The 17,562-nt window shown below is 39.5% G+C and overlaps 1 protein-coding gene across 2 annotated transcripts; it reads left to right on the top strand.

The window, feature by feature from the left end:
• The first annotated feature begins 10 nt into the window (after positions 1–10).
• Positions 11–16,242, top strand: SRP54 (signal recognition particle 54). 2 transcript variants are annotated; one of them, XM_063160374.1, is made up of 16 exons: positions 11–106; positions 4,236–4,344; positions 5,683–5,774; positions 6,355–6,439; positions 7,360–7,464; positions 9,089–9,155; positions 9,242–9,299; positions 9,972–10,122; positions 11,008–11,156; positions 12,475–12,575; positions 12,681–12,767; positions 13,174–13,247; positions 13,453–13,561; positions 14,424–14,594; positions 15,058–15,153; positions 15,775–16,242. In XM_063160374.1, the coding sequence occupies exons 2-16, from the start codon at positions 4,267–4,269 to the stop codon at positions 15,864–15,866; spliced, it is 1,515 nt and encodes a 504-aa protein (XP_063016444.1). In that variant the 5' UTR covers positions 11–106; positions 4,236–4,266; the 3' UTR covers positions 15,867–16,242. The 2 variants fall into 2 exon arrangements, with proteins under 2 accessions (XP_063016444.1, XP_063016446.1); XM_063160376.1 differs by lacking the exon at positions 11–106 and adding an exon at positions 499–522.
• The last annotated feature ends 1,320 nt before the right edge of the window (positions 16,243–17,562 follow it).

Here is a 17,562-nt window from a genome sequence, read left to right as displayed (position 1 = left end):
CGGCCGCCACTCCTCGCGATCCGGCGGAGGGAGTCTCGCTGGGCAGCCTCGCCCCGGCGGGCTGGGCTGGGCACGGCTCCGCCGCGGGCCCCGCGCCGCGCTCCCGGTGAGTGCTCGCGCTGCCGCCGGAGCCGCTCCGTAAGCGGGACCGCCACCCGCCGCGGTGTTTCGTGACACGGAGAGCCCCCGGCCCGGTCCCGGCGGGGAAGGAGGAGGCACTGGTGCCTGCCGACTCCGGGGAGCGGCGGCGGCCTGTCCTGCGGCAGCCCGGGCCGAGAGATGCCCTCAGCCCACCGGGGCTCCGCGGGAGCAGTTCTGGGCCTCCCGGACCCGGCCGCTGCCGCCCACAGCACCGGGAGGGGACGCGCCCAACCGGGGCCAGCCCAGGGCAAAGGCAGCGGCCGGGCACGTCCACCAGGCTCTGCCTTCATCACTTTTCCCGAGAAAACGAGGGCATTGGGCCGCAAGCGAGACAGCCGCTCCCGGCTACTGCCTTGGGGGCGCCTTCCCGTCGTCAGCCGGGTAATTTTAGAAGGTGGAAACTCGTGAGTTGAGGTTGAGCGGAGCTGCCGTAGCTCAGGGCATTCCCGACTGTGAAACAGCCGCTTCTCCCTTATAGTGTTAGACTTGCAGTTGGTCTTAATCCATTTATGTGTTGTACGTCTTGACTCATGAGTACAAGTTTATTGTACAGTTTTTAAGTGTTCCTTTTGCTTCGTATCTTTTTAAACAGCTGTTATCTTTTAAAGCAGCTGTTCAAACTGCTGGTACCTGTTAAGCCTATATTTTTTTCCAAAACCCTGTAGATTAGATATTGCTAGTTTAGCTAGAGTGATCTGGTTGGAGGGTTATGCTGGGTGTGTGGGCAGGGGTGGGCAGTCTTTCTCCTCAGAATTGCTTCGCTGCTGGCTTGCTATGCCTTAGTAAGACATGCGCTATTCCTGCTGTGCCTTTGTCCCTGGAATGCCCAGGCACTTGGGGCTGCAGCAAACCATGGGCCGGGAGCTCAGTGTGGCGGTGCCAGGCTGCTGCTGGTGCAGGGGATCAGGCTGCACAGAGCTCATGGCCCTGCTCTGTGTGTGTCTGTGGGTGCTGCCCTGCTCAGCCCTGCTCTGTGTGTGTCTGTGGGTGCTGCCCTGCTCAGCCCTGCTTTGTGTGTCTGTGGGTGCTGCCCTGCTCAGCCCTGCTCTGTCTGTGGGTGCTGCCCTGCTCAGCCCTGCTCTGTGTGTGTCTGTGGGTGCTGCCCTGCTCAGCCCTGCTCTGTGTGTGTGTCTGTGGGTGCTGCCCTGCTCAGCCCTGCTCTGTCTGTGGGTGCTGCCCTGCTCAGCCCTGCTCTGTGTGTCTGTGGGTGCTGCCCTGCTCAGCCCTGCTCTGTGTGTGTGTCTGTGGGTGCTGCCCTGCTCAGCCCTGCTCTGTGTGTCTGTGGGTGCTGCCCTGCTCAGCCCTGCTCTGTGTGTGTGTCTGTGGGTGCTGCCCTGCTCAGCCCTGCTCTGTGTGTGTGTCTGTGGGTGCTGCCCTGCTCAGCCCTGCTCTGTGTGTGGGTGCTGCCCTGCTCAGCCCTGCTCTGTGTGTGTCTGTGGGTGCTGCCCTGCTCAGCCGTGCTCTGTGTGTGTCTGTGGGTGCTGCCCTGCTCTGTGTGTGTGTCTGTGGGTGCTGCCCTGCTCAGCCCTGCTCTGTCTGTGGGTGCTGCCCTGCTCAGCCCTGCTCTGTCTGTGGGTGCTGCATTCAGGGTGAGCTGCCCAGAGCTGCAGCTGCCCAGCACTCACACCTTCTGCACTGCAGTGCTGCTAATGCCCGTATGGCTGTGTGCCAGCCCAGGCTGGCTACCTGCTAAAACATCTTGTGTGTCTTTTTGTCTGGAGTGTGTCTCTCAACTTGGATGGACTGTCACAAGTTCTATTAATTTCTGTACTTGGCAGCCCTTAGAGATTCTGATGACTTATGATTTTTTAATGTGCTAGTAAGAGCAGTTTATATAAAAATGCTTAAACTCATCTCCTTAGCAAAGGATTTGAATTATTCCTGTTGTAAGGCTGTTGGAAGAAGCTTTTGGAATTCTGCAGAGGAAACATTCATTTATTAGAACGTAATTAACCTTCTGTATTTGGAGATCTGTAGAACTATGGAAACTAATTTTAAATATTGAGTATTAACATGACTGTACGTTGGTCATCCTATCAAATTTCTTAGCTAATATATCCAAGTTTTATAGTGAAGTTCTGTCACTGGTTGCTGTTTTAGCAGCTCAAAGCTTACTGAGGTGCAGCACTGTTTTTAAAGGTTTGGAATCTTTGTTTTTTCTTACACATTGTGATTATCACAGGAAATTATCTGGAAAATGTTTTGAACATCTGTTTTGCTGAGACTGTTTGGTAGAACCTATTGATGATTAAAATGCTTTTTTAGAATTATTCTGCAATAATATGACTTCTATGCCTTGTAAGGAAACCTTGGAGTTTTACCACTTCAGATAACATGTAGAAGGCCCCTTCCAGCAATGTAAGAAGATGGACATCAATTTCTGTTAGTGTGCTGTAGAGTACATTAATAGAACAGTACAGTACAGTAGAGTATTTGCAAATACTCTACTGGCAGAGCTCCTTAAGAAACACAGACTTGTTTTTTAAATTAATATTGAGATGGCATTGTAATGGATATCATTGCTTGTACATTCAATGTACATTAAATCTAAAATGTGTAAATATGTTTGTGTCATTTGCCATACCCAACTCCTGTGCTTACACTGGATTTATTAATCCTACATCTTCTGAAGCTCCTGCAGACTTTGTTCTGCATTGTGACCTTAGTGTCAGGGGAGTGTGGGTTAGACTGGCAGGTATTTTTGGGGTTTTGTTGCTGGTTTATTTACCAACTTATATACCAAGTTGGTAACAATAGAAACTCTTAATTAGACAAAGCAATCTGGAGGTTGGCTTACATGGGAGTCTTATTTTAGCTCTTTTGGAATATGTATTTTATTATTTACAAATAATAAAACATTTTAACATTTTAAAACATTTTAAATCGTGCTTTTTGGGGTTTGTGCAGCTGACAAATCTCAATGTGTGTATACACTGAGCTGCTTTGTTAGCCACATTGATGGCCTGTGTATTAAATAAAATCAGAATGTAGCTAGTGGTGCATTGTTCATTTCAATAAATGGACTGGCCTTTCTTCTCTGTTTTCTTCTCACTCAAGGCAGGGGGAAGTCCCAAAAATCTTTGAAACTCTCATCTGTTTTGATTACAGAGACTCCCATTATTGAAAATTTGGCTTTCAGTACTGAAAGGAGGAGCTCAAATGTGAGATTCCAGTTTGGGCTATCAGCTAGGAAGTAGTTTCAGCTGAGTACAGGAAAGCAACACTGAAAGTGGAAGATAAACATGAAGTATTTGAAGTGCTTCATTCAGCAGTAGCTGTGGTGTTGCAAATTTTTGCTCTTCAGACAAGTTTTGGTTTGCCCTTAATCAGAATTTTAGATTGCTGATACTGCCATGTGTTCTCCTGAAAATCTTGCCACCTAAAGTAGGGGGTGGAGTGGTTTAGCATGTTGACTAGAATGTGTACCCTTCAGAAATTAACTTTTTATGGTTTTCTAAGTGTAAATTTTGGTATGGTTTAGGCTTATATGTGAGATTTGTGTTTCTAGTGAGCAAAAATAGTCTGTTTTTCCAATACAGCCATTAAAAACTACAGTATTAATTTTGCTTATTAAAATGCAAGTATGTTTCTAGGGTTACTGAAATGGGAAATTCAGCTTGATTAATGAAAGCTGGATAAAATGCAGCTGATAAATAATGGTGAATTTTGCTAGCAAAATATTTTGTTTCTGGTTATACTGTCCTTACAAGATGCAGTGTTTCTAGGCTGTTCTGCTTGATTTTCTTCTGTAATGCAGCATATTGCTGATAAGAGGATAAAAAGCAGCTGGCATTCTTTCTGGAAGTCTGTCTGGACTGTTTTGTTTGTTTTTCCATGGTGAATTCAATGCAGATTTATTCTACACAGTGAAACCCTTCCTAATTGAAGTGTGGTATCTCTGTTTTTAAGTAGGCCATGAGGATTGCCTAAAATTACCTTCAGGCCAATATTTCCTAAAAATAACTTTAAAAGGTAAAACTTATGCACTTTCTGGGATGCAAAGCAGGATTCTTACCCAAAAGTTACTTGAATAATTAATTTGTGAAAGCATAGCTTCAACTAGTTTAAAATGTTATTTAAAAATTTTTTTCCAGATCCTTCTGAGTCCTACTTGAAGCTGCCAAAATGGTTCTGGCAGATCTTGGAAGAAAAATAACTTCAGCATTGCGCTCCCTGAGCAATGCCACAATCATCAATGAAGAGGTGTGTAGTGCACAGATGTCATGGCACCAGCACTGCAAAGTTCTGGGAAAAAGTTCTCACAGGCTGATGAGAAGCTTCAAGTGGCCTACCTAGACTTTCTTTATCTTCAAGTAAAATTTCTACTAAAGGTTTTAAAAACTAGATTTATATGTGGGTCATCACCTCAGACATAGTGGGTCCCGTGGTCAAAGGGTCCTTGAGCCTGGTGGTGTATTTAGGGAGATTAGTGTCCTGTGGAGGCAGTGTGTGCCTAAGCTTGGACAGAAGGTAGGTGCCTGCTCTGATTTATGTGTGGGCACAGGCAGACTGTGCAGATGTGTATTAGGTGCTAGAAGCTGAAATGTGGAAGAACAAATGTAAGCTTTGCTGTCTGAATTGTGGGGAATGTGTTGGATTTGCTGCCTTTATGTTCAAACCAGTGTGTGGTTCTGGAATTTTGTTTGGCTTAGAATAGCCTGTATTTTCTCTAAGTAAGAGTTTGGAAATAGAACTCATGTGTTCTGTCATAGGAGTTCAATGCAAGATGGAAAACTACCTAATGTGATGGTTTCAAAGTGTCTCTGAATACACAGATTTCTAGAAGTTATTTTCAGGTGGAAAGATGTGGGGCTTAAAGTAACTAAAAAATAGGCTAATTGAGAGCTGTAGTGTTAGAACTTATGCATAGAGAAAATGTTTTAATGTATCTTCTACCAGGAGAAAAAATATCCTTATTTGAATCAAATACAGCCCAATTAATTTTTTCAACAGTGGAAACTTTCATCCTGCAAGAGTTCAAGATGGGAAAATGAGGCCATTTATGCAGGTGTTACTTTCAGAAAAATCTTTATGTTCAAGACTGAAAACTCAGAATAGACAGGGTTTCCAGCTGAGGCACCTGCTTGCCTAAAAGGCCTACAGTCAGAGCAGCAGTCCAGTGTCTGAAAATTCAAGTAGCAGGGTGTCTGTCTTTAGCTAAGGAATGCTGTTACAGAATGGTGTTGTGATCTGAGGTTTTGTTGGTTTACTCTCTAAGGAGTACCCAGAGGGGAGTTCAGGAAGTCTTGCTGCCATATGAGCTGTGGGCCATAATGCAGTAGGAAGTGTTTTGTGCTAGTGTTCAGTTGTTACAATTGAGAACCTTTCCCTTTCAGATTTAAATTGTTTTTATGTAGGAACAAATGCACAGACTTTTTTTGTGACAGTTGATTTCATGATAGGACTACATGCATTTAATTTGTGAAAACCATGATTATATCTTAAATAGACTTTCACATTCTTATTTTGATCTAATGGTGGCCTAGTTAATCTCTGTGTATTGTAAAACAGTTTTTCTGATTTTTCTTTTATATTCCAAAGGTTTTAAATGCTATGTTAAAAGAAGTATGTACAGCATTACTGGAAGCTGATGTTAATATCAAACTTGTGAAGCAACTTAGAGAAAATGTCAAGTAAGTGAAATAATCAAAATGCATTTAACTTTTGATATTTGTAAAAGTTGTGATTTGAGGTTACAAAAGAACAACTAATTTGTAACTTAATATGTTGGGGTTTTTTAGAAACACATAGTTTACTTTGAACAGGAAAGCAGCTGTTTGAACTAAATGTTTAGCCAGTTCCATCAAAAGAGTCTTTGGTCAAATGTAGCCATTTATTGCTGTTACAGGCTTGTTTCAAAAGTCTTCTGCTGTCATCAGTTGAGTCGTCTGATAAACAAGTTCTTCATTACTTCCTAGACACATAATCTTCACATGTTCTGTGCTGGCTATAAATAAATCTGTGTATGTGACTAGCACTGTTACTTTGCCTGTTTTCAGATTAATTTAAGTAAATACAAGTCTGAAAGATGCATTTTAGAAACCTGTTTTTGTGCTCTGCATAAGAATGTCTCCAATGCATGTCACTTCTTAAGTACATCCTATCTGAAAACTCAGGACAAATCAGGGTGCTGTTTCAGTTCCAAAAACTCTATTACTAGGTTCAAGTGATGCTTTAAGTTATGCTGGTGTTCCATGCTTTTCTCAAACTCAGGTCTGCAATTGATCTTGAAGAAATGGCATCTGGCCTTAACAAAAGAAAAATGATCCAGCATGCAGTCTTTAAAGAGCTTGTTAAGGTAGGACTTGAAAATTCTGCATTGCATCACTTTCCTTGTACAGTCTGGGCTTGGCAGTAGTGCAGTAGCAAGGGAAGCTTTTAGGTGGTTGTGTGGTACCTGCAATCAGGCTTTCTGATGTGAAAGCACAACTGCAGTACTGCAAACAGCAGTATTCTCTTTGAAACTGCATTGAGAAATCCTGGGCATTTCTCAGACTAACTTCAGTTTAAGCTTTGAGTTCAATTGTTCTTATTCTTCAACGGAATTGTAAAGACGAGTAAAGTACTGCTAGCTTCTGGACTGCTTCTGGTTGTCCCAGCATACAGCTTTGCTACCCTAATGTTCCAACTACTGATAAGCCTTTGGAAAAGTGATAAACAACAACCCAGCAGCTCAATGCAACATTTCTCATTAATCTGCCTGCTTGGTCAAATCAGGACTTGAGTATGTGTATTCTGCCCTCTTTCCAATTTACAGTGTAGTCATTTGTTCTTCTGTAGTCTGTGCCCACAGATCTGGTGGCTCTCAGGAATGTATCTACCTTCTACTCATTTCACAAGTGAGGCAGCAACCCTACAAAGCCCTCTGTGCTGTAGGATTCTCACTGGAGGAAGCCCATCCTGAGCAGTGACAAGAGGGGTGGAGGTCACCTTTCTGTGGTGCTTGTTACCCTTGTGCCATATATACAGGCCACAGCCTGACTGTGCTGGGTGTTACAAAGAAATTAACACTGTTGTTGTTGCAGAATTATTATGCAGAACCTTATATATTGTAGATACCTTGTAAGGACTGTTGTTGTTGACTGTAAATCATCAAAAATCTAAGCCAGATTAGGATGAGAGTGTGCAAAAACTGTTTTTCTCCTTTGAATATGAAACCAGGCACCTAGCATTACTGTGACACCAACTGTTCTGTGCTTTCTGTGCTTCGTTCTTCAGCTTGTAGATCCTGGAGTCAAGGCATGGACACCTACCAAAGGAAAACAGAATATTATAATGTTTGTTGGTTTGCAAGGAAGTGGTAAAACAACAACTTGTTCAAAGGTAAGTGCAGTGGATCTCTTTGCATGGTTTTTGATTTGTTTGTTGGTTTTGGTTTGGTTTTTTTTTTTTGCTTGGGAAAGCTGGTGGTCACTGGGTTCCTTAGGTAGGTTTGGCTTGTGATCTGTGCTGGTTTTGTTAGTAGGAAAGTTCTAACTCACTACCATGTAGAGATATGTTTGCAGAGGGGTTTCTGAGATAAATGAATGTTGAAAGTAAAATTCTTTTGGGACAATTTATGGCTTGTAGGACTTCCTTCACAGATTTTTAAACTGAACTCTTGATAAAACAGTACCCTATAAGAGAGTCTTTATTTGTCCTTGTACTTAGTTAAACCACAGCATTGTAGTTCACTTTCTAGGTTTAAGACTAAATACTAAGAATGGGTGTTCATGCCATTACTTATTTAGAAAAACAGTGGAATTTGGCCCTTGTATTAGATACAAGGTATCAGTTAAGTGTAAGTTGATAGGAAACCTCTTCCAGCCCCAGACTCGTTGAGGAAATTTGTGTTTGTATTTTTTTAAGGCTAAAAAAAGAATGCTCTGAATCCACACACGTTCACATCTGCAACAAGGCCTTCCCTGTTTGTTAATGTGAGGTCAAACAGCACACCATTCTTTGTGGGATTGTCCCCCTTCCTGTGACAGGAAGTTGTAATCCCTGCTTTCCATTTTCCAGGAACCTCCTGGACTGTTTGTGCTTCTCCAGCAGATGTCAGGGTAGTTAAAGGTCCCCTCAAGAGCCAGGGCCTATGACTTTGAGACTGCTTCAAGCTGCCCATAGAAAGCCTCATCCACTTGCTCCTTCTGATCAGGTGGCCTGTAACAAACACCTACAACAGCATCACCCTCACTAATCTGCCCTTTTAGCTTATACCATAAGCTCTTGACTCACTCATTCACCCCAGGACAGAGCTTGGTACATTCCAAGTTGTGAGGAAAAATTATTCTGTGGAAAAAAGACACATCTTCATTGTTTTTTGTCATCTCCTTTTGAAGTGCACATATAGTGAAATATTCAGCATAGCCTGCTCTGATTTCAGAAGACTTTCTTAGTGCTTATGCAGGTGAACTTTATTTTGAATGTTTGTATTTGGTCAGTGTTTTGTGAATATATGTAGCAGCTGTGAAGCTGAGCGTTGTAGGAAGGTTAAGGATTCTGTCCACTGCTTTAAAACCTATCCTTTCAATGGAAATATCTTTGTTCCTCTGAAAGTACAAAAACATAGAACTGTACAAGTTGTAGTCATTATGGTACTGGGTATTGAAGTATTGCATTGGGTAGTTTCTACATGCTAGTCCAACCTGCAGTATTAACACTAAGAAGAATTCAGGAGTTAGTAAAATGGGAACTTAAATTATTTGTAGTCATTCCTAGAGATTGCCATTTCAAGAAATCAAAATCAGAAGCAGAGTCAAGCAGGTGTTTTCATCTTGCCATTAATAATCATTTATGATATGTTTTCCTAAATAATGGCCATGCTAACCATGAAAAGTCTTACTCTGTGGCCTCACTTATAGAAGGGCTGGCTTGAGTTTTTGTCCTCTGTGTGTGACTTGTGGCTGTTAGAAGTGTCATGTCAGTGGGACTTTGGTGTAACTACTTGTTTTGGGTTTCATTTCAGTTAGCATACTTCTATCAGAGGAAAGGCTGGAAGACTTGTCTAATATGTGCAGACACATACAGAGCAGGTAACACAGACTTTAATGATGTACTTCTCTATCTATAATATTTGAAGATTTCCTTAAGCAGTCCCTTGACTATACCTGTCTTACAGGTGCTTTTGACCAGTTAAAGCAGAATGCCACAAAAGCAAGAATTCCCTTTTATGGCAGGTAAGCATCTTCCAGAAGCACTTAGGAGAACAATTCAACTCCAGTTATGTATTGTTCTGTTCTGAACATTTTGCACTAAACCCCATCTAGCATGGCCTAATTGCTTTCTATTTTGGGTAATACTTGCTCTGATCAGATGAAAATTCTGTCCAGTTCAGTATATTGCCAGGAGTAGCAGGTAGGACAGTGTACAAAGAGATCAGGTGTCCAGGAATAATTCCCTATGGTGCTTAATTGATTTATAGCAGTTCACAGACTTTTACCAGACATGACCAGATTTTTGAGAAGTATCTCACAGATCAAAGGATATAATTTTTTGGATGCTTAATTTTTATTATCAAATAGAGACAGAGATGGACCTGAAATGTCTTATAAAGCAGTAAATAACTTTCCCCTAAGATTCACTGAAGGTGAACTGTCTAGATGCTCAGCTAAATCCTATTTGAGAGAGGGTCTTGTAGAACTTACTGCAGCTGCCAGCTGGTGAGACAGACTTCAGGCTTTGTGCTTCAGTTCACTGAGCTGAAGTAAGGGTAAATGGCTTAGGAAGACATATTTGTAACCAATTTTTGCTTTGCATAAGAGGAGTTCCCTCTTGAAATCCAGGTAGACTTATACTTAACACGTGTATAGTCAAATGATGAAATTCTGAATCTTTCTCTTTTCAATCAGTTATACAGAAATGGATCCTGTAATAATTGCCTCTGAAGGTGTTGAGAAATTTAAGAATGAAAACTTTGAAATTATCATTGTTGATACAAGTGGACGTCACAAACAAGAAGACTCTTTGTTTGAAGAAATGTTACAAGTTGCTAATGCCATAGTGAGTAGTTTTGAGAAATGCAGTAACTTGGCATTTGATGACAGTTGATTAATCTTTATCCTAATGTTCTGTGTGCATTTTGCTTTAACTCCTAGATGATATTAGAAATTACAAACAGATATGAATAAACAAAGACTAAACGCCCAGTGCTTGTTAGTTTTGTGATGGTGTTAATTCTATTCTTCTGTTCAAGGATGCTTGCATATAATCAGACTGCCATTCCTGCTTTAACTTTTCCTTTTCAGGATCTTTGCATTGAAAAACTAGATGAAAGAACCAGTCTGGTCTGGTTTCCTTTAACTATGAATACTAAACTTTCTGTGATTGTCACAAATAATTGCACTGAGAAAGAGAAGATGATTGGATAACTTTCAAGAGTTTTGATATGTAAATGAAGCTGTTGTTTCTATGGGTTTAAAAAGTCTGGCTATTTGTTTGACTCTGTGGTCTTGCATAACAATGTGACACTTCCCACACAATTCCTGGTAATGCTAACTTATTTTTAGAGGAATGGATGTCTTAAATATCTGAATGTAAAACCAAATTGAAGATGTTAGCTAATAAGCACTTGTCGATACTAATTATCTTATTGGCTCAAGATACTGGCTATAATCACTTGAATCATAACTAATAAGCACAAACCTATTAAATTGTAATGTTTTGTGTTGTAGATGAATCATATAGTCATTCAGCATCAGAATTTTTTAAATGGTTCTTAGATAATACTGTTCATAAAACAGTGGTCCTGTTTTAAACCCTAGCATACAGCTCTTATATACTGTTATTGCAGTAAGTTCTGCTACTGAACCTATATTATAATAATAATGCATGAATATTGTTTAGTAAAGCAGGAAACGATTCTTTTGTGTATCTCATTTCTCCTAGCAACCAGATAACATCGTTTATGTGATGGATGCTTCCATTGGCCAAGCTTGTGAAGCTCAAGCTAAAGCTTTCAAAGACAAAGTAGATGTGGCTTCTGTTATTGTCACTAAGCTGGATGGACATGCCAAAGGAGGTGGAGCCCTTAGTGCGTAAGTACCAGTGGGGTACAACAGTGTCCAGCATCTGGCTGTGCACAGCCAGCTGTGAAATGTGTTAGTGTCTCACAGAGACCTGTCCTGGGGAGTGTCACTGGCACACTGCACAGAATCTAAGTCAGTCACAGTCACACTTAGATTCTTATCCTTCTTCTGGTGGGCAGGATCACCTGCTCATGATCCTTAACATCAGCATTCAGTGATAGGATGTATTTTCAGTACAGTAGTTTGTATTGTCACAGGTCAGACTTTTGTCTTCTGAAATCTGCATCAAGCAATATTCATTGCCTATTGTGTATTAGGCATTTTTCCAGAAAGAAGAGTTTTGCATCTCAAGAGATTTCTTCCAAAAGGGGAAAAGCTGTACCTCATCATATGTGACCTTAAAGCTATAATACAGATCAAACTCCTGGGTTGGCAGTGTCCAGAAACTTGATGAAAAGTTGTCTGCTGTCATGCTTACCCAAATTCCATTCTTGTTGGACTTTACATGTCCTGTATCTTGGCAGAGTTTTGACCAGAAAATGCTACATTTTATCTTCAGCCTTATGTGATTGTTTCAACTGTCTTTCAATGATACAGCTTGTCTGCAGCTGAGATGTTTTGTTAAAACAGTCAAAATAACTGCCCCTGACTTGCTAAATCCCTGCCTGTCTTTGACCTGAAGTGTTAGAGTTCCTAAACTGCCATATGTATTTTGCTTTATCTGTAGCATAATGTTGGAAGACTAAAGCTTTTGGTATTTCCATTTTGCTGTTGTTTGAGTTGTTGTATGCTTGTGTGCTTTAAGTGTGCTCTGTTTGCCCTGTACTGTCTGTGGACTGGAAACTAAATTTTATCTAAAAGATAATGCCAGAGTGGTGGAAAGGTTCTGAATTTTCTTATGTTGGAGCTTTTTCCTGTGTTGAAAATGAGATTGTCTTTTGTATGAGGTACCTTGAAGAAATTGTAATCAATGCCTGTCATCTGACAGTATTGTCATTAGTATCAGTAATAGCCCAGTATTAGGATAAACTGGAGATGATTTATTTTTTTCTTACCTCTCAAGTTTCTTAAACTCAGCAGTGAAAATTAGCAAATTTTATTTCTGATTTTTTTCAGAGTTTGTATTTTATAAAATACTAATTAGAGAACAATCTTTTTAACTACTCTGAGCTAAACATCCAAGTGCAGGGTGTTTTTTCATTAATGGTGTGAGGAGTAGGGCGGATCCTTGAGACATAATGCATAGTGTTGATGATACCTAGCTGATTATAGTAAAAAAGATGGATGGTGTTTGAGAGGCCATTTCATAAAATATATTTCATTGCAGAGTTGCTGCCACAAAGAGTCCTATTATTTTTATTGGAACTGGCGAGCACATAGATGACTTTGAACCCTTTAAAACACAGCCTTTCATCAGCAAGCTGCTTGGTATGTCCAATGTACAACTGTACTTAAAAGACACTTAGAATTGGATAATGGAAAGTCAAAGTGTATTTTTTTAATGCTAATTTCAGGTCTGTTTTCTTTATCCAGGTATGGGTGATATTGAAGGATTGATAGATAAAGTAAATGAGTTGAAGCTGGATGATAATGAAGCACTCATAGAAAAGCTAAAACATGGTAAGTTATTCCCAAGATCTGAATTGCAGGAGCATTACAGTGACCTGACCATGGCAGGTGCTCTGAGGCAGAGACCACTGAGTTCATTTGTGCTGTGTGTAGACACAAACAACTTGTTCATGCTCAGTGAAGAACAGTTTTTCTTTCTCCAGTAAATGTGGCAGCCAAGTAAATTGAGTTGTGTTTTTCAAACAAAAGTCTGTCAGACTACAACTGCAGAAAAATTAGCTTAATGGTTCAGCATGTGCCATCTGAAACTGTTTAGCCATATGAAGAGTGAAGAGATTTATTTATCTACTTATTTATGTAGTATAATATTTACCTAATGAATCAAGAGTAAAAAGGAGAGTAAGAGCAAAATGCTGGTGTGACTTCTGCTAACTTTTCTTTTGTTGTTGTGCTTCAGGTCAATTTACATTAAGAGATATGTATGAGCAATTCCAAAACATCATGAAAATGGGACCATTCAGTCAGATCTTGGTTAGTTATCCCCAAAATAATTTTATTTTAAAACTCTTAATTAAAATTTGTTATAATCTGTGTTCTGTTTTTAAAAAAGTGAAATTATTTGCCTACTGCAGTATGCAACTTCTGAACTAACAGTTGCTGTCTATATTTCTTTCTGCTTAATAAAGTTAGTTTTGCCTATTCTGACACAGCTTTTGTTTTCCTTTCTTGAAACAAGGGCATGATCCCTGGTTTTGGAACTGACTTCATGAGTAAAGGCAATGAGCAGGAATCAATGGCAAGGCTAAAGAAACTCATGACTATAATGGACAGTATGAATGATCAAGGTAATACAAATTTCACCCTCTGTTTTTTTCTTGATTGTTGAACAAGCTTATTTAGAGATGTTTCTGGAAAAATTCATATTGCAGCATGTACAATGACAGAAAATGACAAGAAATATTTAACATTCTTGGGAATCACAAGGAGTACACGTGATTTCTTAATAAATCTAAATATCTAGAGATACTTTTCCTGTTGCTGCTCTATCTTGTGTAAAATAGGTGGGATTTCAAATAATTTCCATTCTATTGGAAATCAATGTACTTTTAGTCATTGTATTGTAACTGTTCATGAATTATAAATGCTGTACTTGCAAATTGATAAGGTATGTTAATCTTTAATCTGACATTGCTGTCTTTTTCCTACTCACCCTCAAATTTACTTGGTGACATAGCCTGGTCTCTGGAATTCAAAGTGTTGTTTCTATTCCACCTAGAATTCCTTTAGTAGTATGCTCTTCCTACTCACCCTCAAATTTACTTGGTGACATAGCCTGGTCTCTGGAATTCAAAGTGTTGTTTCTATTCCACCTAGAATTCCTTTAGTAGTATGCTCTTCCCTTGTGCTAAACCCATTAATATGGCTTTAGACCAAGTATCCCAAGAGCATAATTTATTCATACAGCTTTTTTTCTCTCACAGTGATTAACATCTGAAGATAAGAGCTTCTTAGTATTACTTCCTAGAATATTATGCCTCGGTGATTTATGTAAAATTTTGCATTGTCACTTTTAAAACTTAAGTTTTTATTCTCTGTCTCAAAATTAAATTCTCAACAGTGAAAACAGGTTTGCTGTTTGTTACCAATTGTAACAGTTTTTAATGTCAGTGACTCAATGGATTTTTCGTTTCCACATTGTAATTGCAGAACTTGACAGTACAGATGGTGCCAAAGTTTTCAGTAAGCAGCCAGGAAGAATCCAGAGAGTAGCAAGAGGCTCTGGTGTTTCTACCAGAGATGTTCAGGAGCTATTGACCCAATACACTAAGTTTGCACAGATGGTGAAAAAGATGGGAGGCATCAAAGGGCTTTTCAAAGGTAAAAAACCTCCAAACCAATACCAAAAACCCCACTCTAAAATTTATTAACTAAGGGGGGAGGTTGCTTGATGTGTGTACACAGAAGAAATGAGAAAACACTGATTACAGAGGGGAGAAAGTGAGTTGTAGCTTGCTCATTTTCACAATGTTTGAAATTTCTTTTATTTCACTGGTAAGAGCTGCACTGTTCTTCATGACACCAGTGTGTATCTTAGTAAGGAAAGCTACTGTATTTCTGTCAATGCAGACTTGATTGCTACTACAGTACTAACACTTCAGTCTGGTTTGTGGAGTGCAGGGAATGTTCATCCTAAATGGACTTTTAGTGGCTGATGTAGTAACTTCTAATAATGGGCTCATGGATATGAATCTAGAATTAGGAGGTAACATTTGGATTTATTTTGTTTCTAGCACCATTTGTTAATCCACTTTCTTATGATTGCTTTTTTCTTTTTATTTAGGTGGTGATATGTCCAAGAACGTAAACCCATCTCAGCTGGCCAAACTGAATCAGCAGATGGCAAAGATGATGGATCCAAGAGTTCTTCATCATATGGGTATGTGCTGACTTTTTATAGCTTCAAGAGAGGACTGTCAGTTATAGTGGAGCATTTGAGATACAGAAGTGAGGAAGGGGATGAGAGACTATCTGCAGTATATATCAGTATTAAGTATTTCTGGGGTTTTCTAAAAAGAATCAGAAAGTTGAGTCCAAATACTTTGCACTTAGCAGTGCTTAATCTAGTTTTTCATTTGGATTCAGCTCTCAAAATGAGTACTTGGAATAGTGAAGGATGTCTGTGGTAAAGCAAATCTTCCTAGACTTCCCTTCCCTTCTCTTCTAAGATTTGCTCAAGTGATTAAATTTTACAAGAGCAACTTTAAATAAGGCCTCCCATAACTGAACCTTACTGACTGACAATAGTCATTCCATCAAGTTTTTTCTTCTGTCTAGTTCTTAATGCACAAATCATCTTAAAGCCTGATGTTTTGCACACCTTTCTGTGACTACTCACTCCATTCTTTATTTTCACTAGCTGTTTAAACCTGGTTTCACAGTTGGGGCTTCTGCCTTTGTATATTACTGGAAGAGTGTGTGTACAGGAAGGATGCCTCAAGCAAGAGAGCTGTGCCTCAGAGTTCATTAACACTTTCATGTTCTCACTTATTTTCTGCAGGTGGCATGGCTGGTTTGCAGTCAATGATGAGACAATTTCAACAAGGTGCTGCTGGGAATATGAAAGGCATGATGGGATTCAATAATATGTAAAGAAGCCTTAATACAAATGGACTTGGTTGACTCTTCATTGCAACTTCAGTGAATGAATTGCTTTCTTCCTTTTTACAGTGATGAGAGAGTGGTCTTTTGAAATCTTACCCAGGCTTCTCAGTTTCTACATCTAATTTCTGAAAACTATTTTTGCTTAAATTAGTTCCTCTCCACTAATAACTGATGGCACAAAGAGCAATTCAATTTAATAAAACAAAATCATGATGTAAAATTTTAATATTTAGAGACACTTTTTAATCGTTTACATCAAATGGCAGCCATTATATTTGTAAACAACCCTGATCTTTGGTTATAGTAACATAAAATGTCACAAATATACTGTAAAATAAAATTTAAGTGGTTATAAACAAGGGAATGGCCTGTCTCTTCAGTTCCTTTTAACTGTCCTTTTAGTGTGTAATGAGATTTTCTTAGTTTGTTTTTTTTTTAAAGACTTTGTAACTCATGTTTGGCATAGATACAGTAAGAATAGCTCAGTACCTAAAAATGTGATGTTGGTGCTCATCTGTGGAGCATTTTTAGAATGTGGATGTGCTGTGCTTAGGTTTGTACAAGACTTTGTCATATAGAATTTCATCGTTCTTCCCCTATACACAAAGAATCGAGGGACTGAAAAAATACAGGTGTGCAGATACCAAACTATCTTGTATAATGAAGATAATCTTCATACCAGGCTGCCAGTTAAGCAGTTCCTTTTTTCTGGAGGTAATTTCTAAAGCATATTAGGTGGAATTCTGTGCTGGTACTGAACTTTGAACAGAGATAGCTGTATTTGTCAGAGCATATTGCCCCAACTCAGCTACATTCTAATCTTAATTTCCCATAGCAGTTTAATATTTCAATTTACTCTGTTAATATAAAAAGGGTAGAATCCACAGGCACAATTCAGAAACTAAGTAGACCAAGATGAACCTTGAAATCCAGCATAGATCTTGTACCCTTATCTTAGGGTAAGAGGGTGTATTATAAATTTTAATATACTGCAGTGTTTAGTGTGTAAATGGACACCTATTGCTGCTGTTTAGATAAAAGTTAAATGCAGTAGTTAAAACAAGTGGGTCCCTCTGTCAGCCAGTTCTCTGAGATGGCAGCTAACAGGGAATGTCTCATATATGACATTAGACTCTTGCACTAATAAAACATGAGCTGTGCTGTAATGTAGTTTATAATGTGAAACTATCTCCTGCTTGATTAATGGTATGTGTTCAGTACATGGAGGATGCTGAAAAATCTTCAAGTATGCCATCTACCTAAGTGCGCTGCATTAATCTGCACAAGGATCAGTTAATTTGAATCTTTGTATTTTAAATATAACAAAATAATGAGTCCTTGCATATCATCAGCTTGTAGGTGTGTGAACAACAAGCTGCTGATAGTGGTGTGCTTACTAAAACCTGATTTTTCTTTTTTATAGTATTTTCAGTTCTTGAGCAGTATAAACCAATGCAATATGCAAAACCATGCAGGAAAGAGTATGAAATCTTGGTTTGAAATGCTGTCCCTAGGGGAGACTGGATGGTTAATGCTTTTGATGGAAATCAACCATGAATAGGGATATTGAGGATGAACAGTGAAGCACTGTGCTGCAGGACAGGCTCAGTCAGACTGTCAAGTTACCAACAATTTAACTCTATTTTCAGCTTGTGGCTTACATTTAGTTTTAACTTTTAGTTCG

This window comes from Melospiza melodia, chromosome 6 (genome assembly GCF_035770615.1).
Source record: "Melospiza melodia melodia isolate bMelMel2 chromosome 6, bMelMel2.pri, whole genome shotgun sequence".
Taxonomy (NCBI): Eukaryota; Metazoa; Chordata; class Aves; order Passeriformes; family Passerellidae; genus Melospiza; species Melospiza melodia.
The sequence above is the reverse complement of the archived record's forward strand: the minus strand, read 5'-3'. Positions and strand labels throughout refer to the sequence as shown.

What these genes read in the sequence shown, in the direction of transcription:
- SRP54 (XM_063160374.1), top strand. Translation starts at nt 4,267, where the DNA reads ATGGTTCTGGCAGATCTTGGAAGAAAAATAACTTCAGCATTGCGCTCC. An exon ending in GACCATTCAGTCAGATCTTG is followed by an intron (nt 13,248 to 13,452) that starts GTTAGTTATCCC and finishes TCTTGAAACAAG; the next exon opens with GGCATGATCCCTGGTTTTGG. An exon ending in AAGAGTTCTTCATCATATGG is followed by an intron (nt 15,154 to 15,774) that starts GTATGTGCTGAC and finishes TATTTTCTGCAG; the next exon opens with GTGGCATGGCTGGTTTGCAG.